The 10,758-nt window shown below is 37.7% G+C and overlaps 1 protein-coding gene across 1 annotated transcript in view; it reads left to right on the top strand.

The window, feature by feature from the left end:
• The window catches only part of SCP2 (sterol carrier protein 2), a 174,122-nt gene that overhangs the window by 107,435 nt on the left and 55,929 nt on the right, over positions 1 to 10,758 (top strand). The window contains exon 12 of the mRNA XM_024119754.3: positions 8,060 to 8,213. Coding sequence (XP_023975522.1) covers positions 8,060 to 8,213 — 154 coding nt within the window. The remainder of the gene's footprint in view (positions 1 to 8,059; positions 8,214 to 10,758) is intronic.

The raw sequence follows: 10,758 nt of genomic DNA, 5'->3' as shown, positions 1-10,758 counted from the left end.
TGTTTGTTCTTTAGTTCTTCTAGATCTTTGTTAAACATTTCTTGTATTTTCTCAATCCATGCCTCCATTCTGTTTCCGAGATTCTGGATCATCTTTACTATCATTACTCTGAATTCTTTTTCAGGTAGGTGCCTATTTCCTCTTCATTTATTTGGTCTTGTAGGTTTTTACCTTGCTCATTCATCTGTGACATAATTTTTTGCCATCTCATTTTTTTTTTTTTTTAATGAGTGGGATTGTGTTCCTGTCTTACTGGTTGTTTTGCCTGAGGCGTCCAACACTGGAGTTTGTAGACTGTTGGGTAGAGCTGGGTCTGGGCACTGAGATGAGGAACTCCATGAGACCTCACTCTGATGTATATTCCCTGGGGTCTGAGGTTCTCTGTTAGTCCAGTGGTTCGGACTTGGAGCTCCCACCGGAGGAGCTTCGGTCCGACCTCTGGCTCATGAACCAAGATCCCGCAAGCCACGTGGGGTGGCAAAAAGAAAAAAGAACAATAACAAAGTAAAAAATAAAATTAGATTAGGAAACTAACAGGTATGTTAGAAAGAATATAAAAATAAAAAATATAGATGAATCAACAACCGGAAGGTATATCAGTACCACAATAGTAAAAAAGAGGAGGAGGGAAAAGAAAAGAATAAAATGGGGGGAAAGACTTTGGCTGTGGAGGGCGGGGCCTAAGCAAGGGTGAGGTTTGGGCAGTGGGCAGGGCCTATGCTTAGGACCCACAGGGCTGGAAAGGCCCTGGGGAATGTGGGCTGTAGGGCTTAGGCTCAAGGAACAGAAGGGGTCCAGGCGTGCCCCCCACCCCTGGTCTCAGAGGGCAGGGTACCTCAGCTGGGAGCCCAACAGGCTTCCTGGGTTCGAGTGGTCGGGGCAAACGCCCTCCTCTCCTCTCCTGCTCTTTGGGTCTGGGAGGGCCCCTCCCGCCTGCCTCTGCTGATCTCCCTGGCCTCCTTCCTATGCTCCCAAGGACCCACATGGCCTGGAGGGGGCTTTGGAGGGCAGGGGACCAGCCTGGGAGCTCAATAGGCTCCCCGGGCCCCAGTGGGCGGGGCAATCACCCCCCGCTCCTCTCCCTGTTCTCCTGGATGGCTCCTCCCACCTGCCTCTCCTGATCTTCCCATCCTCAGGGGCACTGATCCTGTCTGGCCTCCAGTTCTCCTCCCCACTCAGTCCCCCTACATCCTACCGGTTCACTTTGGGGTTCCTCCCGTCTCCTTGGGCCTCAGAGTCCCCCACCAGCAGCCGGCAGTTGCCCTACTCGTGGGGAGACACTAACTCCGTGTCTTCCCACACTGCCATCTTCAACTGCACATATTTAAAATGTACAGTTTAATAAGTTTGACATATATATCCACCTGTTAAACCGTCACCGTAGTCAAGATAGTGAACATGTCCATCAACCCCAAAAGTTTTGTCATATATACATCTTTGTAATCCCTCCCTCCCACTATTTCCCACCCCACATCCCAAAGCAGTGTTTTCTGTCACTATAGATTAATTTGCATTTTCTAGAGTTTTGTATAAATGGAATTCTACAGTATGTTATCTTTCTTTTTGTCTGCCTGAGATTTGTCCATATTTTTGCATGTATCGATAGTTCATTCCTTTTTATTGCTGGGTAGTATTCCACTGTATGGATATATCATGTTTATTGTTGATGGACATTTGGGTTGTTTCTAGTTTTTGGCTATTACAAATAAAGCTACTGTGAACATTCATGTGTAAATCTTTGTATAAACATGGATTATATTTTCTCTTGTGTAAATACTTAGGAGTGGAATGACTGGATCATATGCCAGGTGTAGGTTTAACTTTTAAGAAACTGTCAAACTGTGGACTTCCCTGGCGGTCCAGTGGCTAAGACTCCACGCTACCAATGCAGGGGGCCTGGGTTCTATCCCTGGTCAGAGAACTAGATCCTGCATGCATGCCCCAACTAAGAAGTCCACATGCTGCAACTAAAGGATCCCACATGCTGCAACTAAGACCCAGCGTAGCCAAAATAAATAAATAAATTTTAAAAAACAACAAAAAAAGAAACTGTCAAACTGGTTTCCAAAGTGGTCATACTATTTCGCCTTCCCACCAGCAGTGTATGAGAGTTCTAGTTCTTCCACATCCTTGTCAGCACTTGGTATGGTCAGCTTTTAAAATTTTAGCCATTCTAATCAGTATGTAGTGGCATCTTCTTGTGGTTTTAATTTGCATTTTCCTACTGGCTAATAATGTTAAACAGTTTATGTGCTTATTTGTCATCTGTATATCTTCTTCGATGAGTTTTGAGAGTTCTTTATATATCCTGTATACAAGTTATTTACCAAATATATGCTTTGCAAAGATTTTCTCCCAGTCTGTGACTTTCCTTTTCATTCTCTTACTAGTGTCTTTTGAAGAGCAGAAGTTTTTAATTATGGTTAAGTCCTGCCTAAGACATCTTTGTCTAACCCTGGGTCACAAAGATCTTTTCCTATGTTTTCTCCTAGATGTTTTATACTTTAAGCCTTACATTTAGATCTGTTATCCATTTTGAATTAATTTTTATGTATGGCACAAAGTGTGGATCCGAGTCCATTTTTTACATATGGATTTCCTGTTGTTGGAATGCCATTTATTTATCTATACTTTGTCCACTGCATTGCCTTTGTCAAAAATCAGTTGTTCATAAATATGTGGGCATTATTTGTGGTCTGTCTTTTCTGTCCAGTTAATCTATGTGTCTGTCTCTACATGAGTACCATACTGTTTTGATTACTGTACCTTTATAATTGTTCTTGATATTAGGTAGCCTTAGCCCTCCAACTTAATTCTTCTTTTTTAGAGTTGTTTGGCTATTCTAGCTCCTTTGTATTTTTATAGAAATTTTAGAATCAGCTTGTTGATTTCTACAAAAAATTCTCCTGGGATTTTTATTAGGATTATGTTGAATGTATAGATTTATCTGGGGGAGAATTGAGATTCAAACAATAGTGAATCTTCTGACTCATAAACAAAATATATGTCTCCATTTATTTATTTTAAAAAGTCTTTAACTTTTTTCAGAAATATAGTTTTCACTGTACAGGTCTTGCACATATTTGTCAGATTATGGGGCAAATACTTAGGGGTAAATATTTGTCAGATTTATCCCTAAGTATTTCATATTTTTGATGCTATTGTGAATGGTATTTTTTCAGTTTCAAGCTTTCATTGCTAGTATGTAGAAATACAATCAATTTTTGTTTATTCATCTTATAGCCTTGCTAAAACTCACTTATTAATCCTAGTAGTTGTTTAAAAACTGCATCAGGTTTTCTATATAGACAATCATATTGTCTGTGAATAAAGACAGTTTTATGTTTTCCCCTTTATCTTCATGAAATGGCCTTCTTTGCTCTGGCAAGTCTTTGCTCTGAAATCTGCTTTGGCTGATTTAATATGGCCACTCCAGCTTTCAAATTTTAACTAGTGCTAACATGGTATATCTTTTTCTATCTTTTTAGTTTTAACCTATTTGTGATTTTATGTTTAAAGTGCATTGGCAGCATTTAGTTGGGTCTTGTTTTTTTTCTCCATACTGACAATCTCTGTCTTTGATTGGGGTGTTTATAGACTATTTATATTTGATATGATTATTAGTATGGCTATTTGTGTTTTCTTTGTCCCAGCTGTTCTTTATTCCCATTTCTCTCTCTTTATCATCCTACTTTTGGATTATTTTTTATTTCTCCATTTTACCTTTATCATCATAGCCTATCTTCAAGTGTTATTATATGAGTTCACTAATAGTAAAAGAACCTTACAACAGTATACTTCCAATTCTCCTGTCCAGGCCTTATAATACTGTAGTTGTAAATTTTTCTTTTACATATGTTTTAAACCCCACAAGAAATTCTTTTTGTTTAAATAATCAGTTATCTCCTAAAGAGATTAAACAATAAGAAAACCTTATCTATTTAAGGTTAATGTAGTTACCACTTCATTCCTTTGTGTAAATTCATATTTCCATCTGCTATCATTTTCTTACTGCCTAAAGGATTTCCTTTAACATTTATAGTGTGGGTGTTGCAGTATGGTGATGAATTCTTTCAGCTTATTTTGTCTGAAAATATCCTTGTTACTTTTGTTCTTGAAGTATATTGTACATTTGATAGCATTCTAGGTTGATAATTTTATAACTTTTGGAGGGAAAAACTGATCTTAATAAATGGGCATTTTTCAGTGTATGCTGAGTCCATTAATGCTTTTTGCCCTTTAAAGCTCAACAAATCTTTGCTTTCTCAAAAAGCCAGGCTCCAACAATAGAAAAACATGCTTTTTTATGCTGTTTATGCTGAGGTCTTTAGATGTCTAATTTGAAACTAAAGCTAAATTATGACTTTTTTGCACTTGACTGTCTTAATGGTATAGGAAGAGTTATGGGTTCAAGGAAGCAGGAGGAAGAAAAGACCTTGGGTAATATCTCAAGATATTATTCCCTGTAGTTTTTCCATTCTGTGGATTTCCATAGCACTTAGTACTTATCTTTATTAGCACTTCATATTACACTGTGCATTCTTTGTATCTTCAATACTTAGTGGAGTGCTTGATACATGTTTGAATAGTTTATTTTCAGTAGCAACCAGGCTATATAACTATGTAGCTGAGTCCTAGGCTAATTATTTTTATATAAAAAGACTGACCAACATCTTGTTAGGAAATTTTTGCAGCAAGATGGTAGTAAAATGAATTAACAAGGTTAAAAATTTTTTTTCCCCTTCGTAAGAGACTTTAAGAAGGACATTAATATTTGAATATACTACTTTGACAGGATGCCCATTCCTATGTCCCTCCACAATTTATAAATATATCATGTTCATGTTTGATAGTCTTTTTTTCCAAGGAGAGGAAAAATATGGTTTTTAATTCAGTGCCAGAAGTTATCCAAGGAAGGAAAAATTTTAAAAAGTGTTGCTCATATAGTTTATGCTTTCATAACTATCTTCTGCGTCTTCTTGGCAAGTAGATTTCTGAGGCCAACTTTTGACTTCCACCCTTCACAAATCTAGACTCTAGAAATGCAAGAAATGCCAGGTTATTCTGAAAGCAGATAACCAGAAAGCTCATATAATCAATATGTTTTCTCACTGTCGTCTTTTGTTAAAAGTGAATAAATAAGTTAACATGGATCTTTATTCGCTCCCTCCCTTCTTCCTTTTTTTGCCACATGTGAGTTAAGCAAATCATGAGTAGAGATTTAACACAGTATACCACATCTTCTACAGTATCAGTGGTATGGTGTGAGTGAGATTATTGCAAAATCTGGTGCTTCCAGTACATTCATGTTCTCTCTCTTTCCCTCCTTCTCTCCCCCTCACTCTCCCTTTCTGCCTGCCTCCCTCCCCCAACTCCCTCTCTCCCTCTTCACCCCCTTCTCTCTCACTCTCACTGGCTGTCTTGAGCACTCTCTAGCCTCATTCACTTAACTTTCTATTCCTTAAGCAGGCTGTGTACCTTTATATGCCTATCTTATTTATTAGATCTTCTGAGCCTTGAGCAGTATCAGCACATATTAGGCATTCAGTAAATATTTGTTGGATGGATGGGTAGATGAATATCTAAAGGGTTCCTTGCATTTTTTACTAAGATTATATCATAAACATTTTCCTAAATTATTAAAATTTTTGTATATATCATTTTAAATAGGAACATAGTACTTTGTCATATGGATAGATCATAATTTATATAACCATTCCCCAGTTATTTCACTTGTAGATTATCTAGTTTTTCACTGTTCTAAGAATGTGATAAACAGATAGCTTTGTGTGTAAAACTTTTCCTATGCTTGATTATTTCCATAGAATGGTTTTCAAGGCATTTTAAATGCTCTTAATAATTTTGTACATTGCTTTCCAAAAAGGTTTTACCAGTTTGAACTTTGACCCTTGCTGTATGAAGGTGGCTGTCATGCCATACATAGTCTCCCCAGCATTGATTAGTTCCATTTTTAAACATGCTGACCAATGTGATTGGTTAAAACAGTATCTTTCTATTTGATCAAGGTAAAGTTGAGTATTTTTCTCAAATATTTGTAAACTATGTATATTTACTCTTTGGGGAAGAGAACTAGCCCTATTTCCCCACCCACGTATACATAAGACCAGTCTGAATACTTTTTTTGGTCTTATGTATTCATAAATGTTTAAGCTTTTTGTATGGCAGATTTCAAGTAAGACTAATTGCCCCAAAGTTTGGATATATTAGTAGAATTATTCACTTTGACCTTAATATTCAAAATGTTCACAATTCAAAAAATCATTGCAAGATGTAGAATTACCTATTTTAAAACAGTGTTTAAAATATATATTCTGTAAAAATATGTAGACATTGCTTAGAAAGGAGAAATGGCAGTTAAATTTCTTGAGAAGGTTGGGGTTATAACAGAAAACTGTCATAGGTATTCGGGAATCAGACGTTGTGATTGGGGGTGTGGGTGGAAGAACAGACATTATAGGTAGACCGGTTTGCTCTGCCTCCAGGACGATGAAACCATTCTATCCAACATTCTTAACTAAGCTATCCTTGAACAGCTGGTGTGGGAGAAGAACAAATGTAAATCAGGAGACTTGGCTTCTAATCTCAACTCTGGAATTAGCCTGCTTTGTGACCATTCACAAATTACTTAATCTTACAGTTTCTCATTGCTACCTTTGTAACTAAGCAAGGGCTCCTCTGCCCATGGCTTGGCGCAGAAAGCAAACTCTGATAGTGGGTGTTTGCAGCAAAGTAAGGGTTTATTTGCAGAGTGCCAAGAAAGGGAGTGGGAGACAAGTCTCAGATCCGCTCCATCTTGGTCTTTGAGTTAGGGATGTTTTAAAGGGGAAGAACAAGGAAACTGGAATAAATCATCATCTCAAGACATTTCTGTGACATTTCTTTTTCATTATTGAACCCGTGTATTTTTTTATTCATTAATTTTTACTGGAGTATAGTTGATTTACAATGTTGTATTAGTTTCTGCTGTACAGCAAAGTGAATCAGTTATACATATACATATATCTACTCTTTTTTAGATTATTTTCCCATATAGGTCATTACAGAGTATTGAGTAGAGTAAAGTGCTATACAGTAGGTTCTTACTAGTTATCTATTTTATATATAGTAGTGTGTATATGTGTGACATTTCTTAATCATGGTTTTGGGAGTCAGAATGTGTCTGGTTTATGATTCTCTGGCCAGGTGGTCCATGGCTCTGGGGGTTGTGAGCTCATCTTGCCTGGAAAAACAACTTGTATTTGTTTGTATGACGGTATCTACAACAGCAATTTTAATACAGTAAGGATGTTATTAACAACAGCAATCTTAGTCAACTGACTGATTAATTAGTGTTCAGTTAGCACAGGATTGAGGGGACAAGAAAGGGATTGAGGTCAGAGGAGACAAGTAAGGGAATAAAGTTTTGGATAGAGAGATTAATCATAAACTCCGTAAGGGAACTCAGTTTTAGGGGGGCTTGGTTTCAACATTATTTAGTTCTCTACAGCTCTAAAAATCTCTGATTTTATTATCCAGAGGACAAAATGCTATTTTTGTGAACCCAGTGCTATTTTTGGAATAGCTGTGAATAGGTCTAGAAAACATTCTTTCTAGGAATTTTTGAGGAGAATAATAGGAAAATTTCCCATACCAGCTAAATATTTTAGGGAAAGTCAACTCCCAAGTCCTAGATTATATGCTTTTGATACATTAAAAATGGTAAAATTAAATTATTTTTATGCTGTTTTGCCTCAGCCAGAGAACGGTATATTCAGTGTTTTCTCTTTCAACATTGCCAAAAAATGGCAGGTTGGATAAATTTAAAGAGCACAAGGAATTTCTGAAGCCTGAATATTGTCTAAATACAGAGATTACTGAGGGAGAAAAAATAGCTAGCTGCAAAAACCCTCCAGGCTTTTAAGAGAAGTTCTTACTTAGGCAAACGTCGTCTTGGCTGAATAAAATGGTTTAGTTAAAAGTCACAATTAAACGTTAGCCCTTTTCTGCCTTTAGCTTTCTAAACCAACGGAATCTGACTGTTCTGCGTTCGATTTGTTAGGTCTGGCTCAGTGCGCTGAACTCTGCTGGCAGCTGAGAGGGGAGGCCGGAAAAAGGCAAGTTCCTGGGGCAAAGGTTGCTCTGCAGCATAATTTAGGCATCGGAGGAGCAGTAGTTGTCACGCTGTACAAGATGGGTTTTCCTGAAGCTGCCAGGTAAGTGACATGCTGGGTTTTGTCTGGCAATGAACCCTTCTGACTTTTCACAACTGATGACGTTGTACAAGTAAAAAAAAAAGTCCTAATTTTATTGTGTTAGTGCTCAAAGAACAAGTATTTCATTACCTTGCTTTAATAGCATGGTTTTAAAACTTTAAAACTGGCAATTAACTTTTAAACTTAACTAGCCTTAGGAAAGTTTTGTTTAAAAAGAAGGCAGCATAGTCAAAAGAGAGTGCTGAACTAGAAGCCAGAGCTGGCTGGGCACTTGTCTCAGCCCTGCCAACCTGAGTAATTTTAATTCAGGCAAGTCATTTTTTGTTTTCCTTTGCCACAGTTTGCTTTCTCTCCCTAGCGTCCCGGGCTTCTGAGGTTATTGGGAGAAAGTCATCAAATATGCTGATTGTATCTCTGCTGATAGATTCTGTTTCTGCTTCTGAGGTTATTGGGAGAAAGTCATCAAATATGCTGATTGTATCTCTGCTGATTTCTGTTTCTGAATCCAGCTAAGCCCTCACTGCTGCTAGAATCCTTTCTATTTGTCTCCTGCTGATTTTCTTCCTGCCCTTGTCAAAAGCCTGTGCTCCTAAGATCTCCAAGCACTTTCTTTATCAAGCCTTTTCAGGATCCCTCAACTTCCTTGCTCTTCTCCCAGAGAAGTGCTCATCCTTTTTTCCCAGAGGAAAAAAGTCTCTTTTCCTTTCCAAGGCCCGTCTTTCCTCTTTGCACGCTTTTGTTTCCAACCACTTTCTGTAACTTTGTTCCAAATATTAAGTATACCTTCTTTCATTTGAATCTTTCCATTTTTACCTTTCTGTTGACTCCTTTTGCTCTGTCAGCAAACATGTTCAGGTCTTCCATATTCTAAAACTCTTTTTCTCCTTACCTTAATTATTCTCTTTCATGATGAGCCTTTTATATTGAGCCACTTTTGTTTTTCTACTCTGAAATGTCTTAAGTTTAGTTTCTGATCTCACCACTGAGGTCAGGTAAGGCCACCAATGACCTGATTATGATATATTCTTGATAATTTCTGTCTTTATTCTCTTAACCCTGCTGTAGCTTTCAACACTAATTGGCTCCCTTTTCTCTCCAGAAGTTCTTGGTAATTATGTATTCATTTTTTCACACTTTTGGTTCCACAAAGGATATGTGAACACTTTTTTACAGAGTCCATTATATTCCCATGTTTTGTAAACTCTTGAATCTCTTCTTTCTGTCCTTACTTCTTTCATGCCTGGAATATTAGTTCTGTGTGAAAATTCTATCTTCCAATTAAGCCAATCTTAGGTGCCATCTATCTCCCTTTGAATATCCACAGCACTTTGTAACTCTTGGGTCCCTATCCAATTTTTGTTTAGTTGTAGAGTATCTACCTTGTTTTGTATCCTGTTAGTTATGTGAAATCCTTGAGATCTAAGACTTTGATTCTCCTCACCCCTCTGAGGATCTCTCTCATAGTGAGTAAATGTTTATTGAACTGGATCAAATAAAAAGATGTTAAGTTGTTGAATTTTAAGTTTCCTCCTAAATCTGATGCATTGGTTCTGTATCGTCCTCTGGAATTCCATCTAGTTCATATTTGGAGTTGAAAACCCTCAGTAAAAGCCAAACTATAAAGAGCTACCAGAGTCAGCATATTAGTATAGCTATCTAATTTGCTCAGAATAGAAGATTATGCATTTAGGGCAATAAATTCTATTTTAAACATGGAAATCTCATAGTTCTTTCTTTTTTTTAACATCTTTATTGGAGTATAATTGCTTTACAATGGTGTGTTAGTTTCTGCTGTACAACAAAGTGAATCAGCTATATGTATACATATATCCCCATATCCCCTCCCCCTTGCGTCTCCCTCCCACCCTCCCTATCCCACCCCTCTGGGGGGACACAAAGCACCGAGCTGATCTCCCTGTGCTATGCAGCTGCTTCCCACTAGCTATCTATTTTACATTTGGTAGTGTATATATGTCAGTGCTACTCTCTCACTTCATCCCACCTTATACTTCCCCCTCCCCGCGTCCTCAGGTCCATTCTCTACGTCTGTGTCTTTATTCCTGTCCTGCCCCTATGTTCTTCAGAACCATTTTTGTTGTTTTTTCTTTAGATTCCATATATATGTGTTAGGATATGGTGTTTGTTTTTCTCTTTCTCACTTACTTCACTCTGTATGAAAGTCTCTAGGTCCATAATAACTCAATTTCGTTTCTTTTTATGGGTGAGTAATATTCCATTGTATATATGTGCCACATCTTTATCCAGTCATCTGTTTATGGGCACTTAGGTTGCTTCCACGTCCTGGCTATCGTAAATAGTGCTGCAATGAACATTGTGGTACATGACTCTTTGTGAAGTATGGTTTTCTCAGGGTATGTGCCCAGTAGTGGGATTGCTGGGTCATATGGTAGTTCTATCTTTAGTTTTTTAAAGGAACCTCCATACTGCTCTCCACAGTGGCTGTATCAATTTACATTGCCACCAACAGTGCAAGAGGGTTCCCTTTTCTCCACACCCTCTCCAGCATTTATTGTTTGTAGATTTT

The sequence above is a fragment of the Physeter macrocephalus genome, chromosome 4 (assembly GCF_002837175.3).
Source record: "Physeter macrocephalus isolate SW-GA chromosome 4, ASM283717v5, whole genome shotgun sequence".
In the NCBI taxonomy this organism is placed as follows: Eukaryota; Metazoa; Chordata; class Mammalia; order Artiodactyla; family Physeteridae; genus Physeter; species Physeter macrocephalus.
This window is presented reverse-complemented; position numbering and strand designations above follow the sequence as displayed.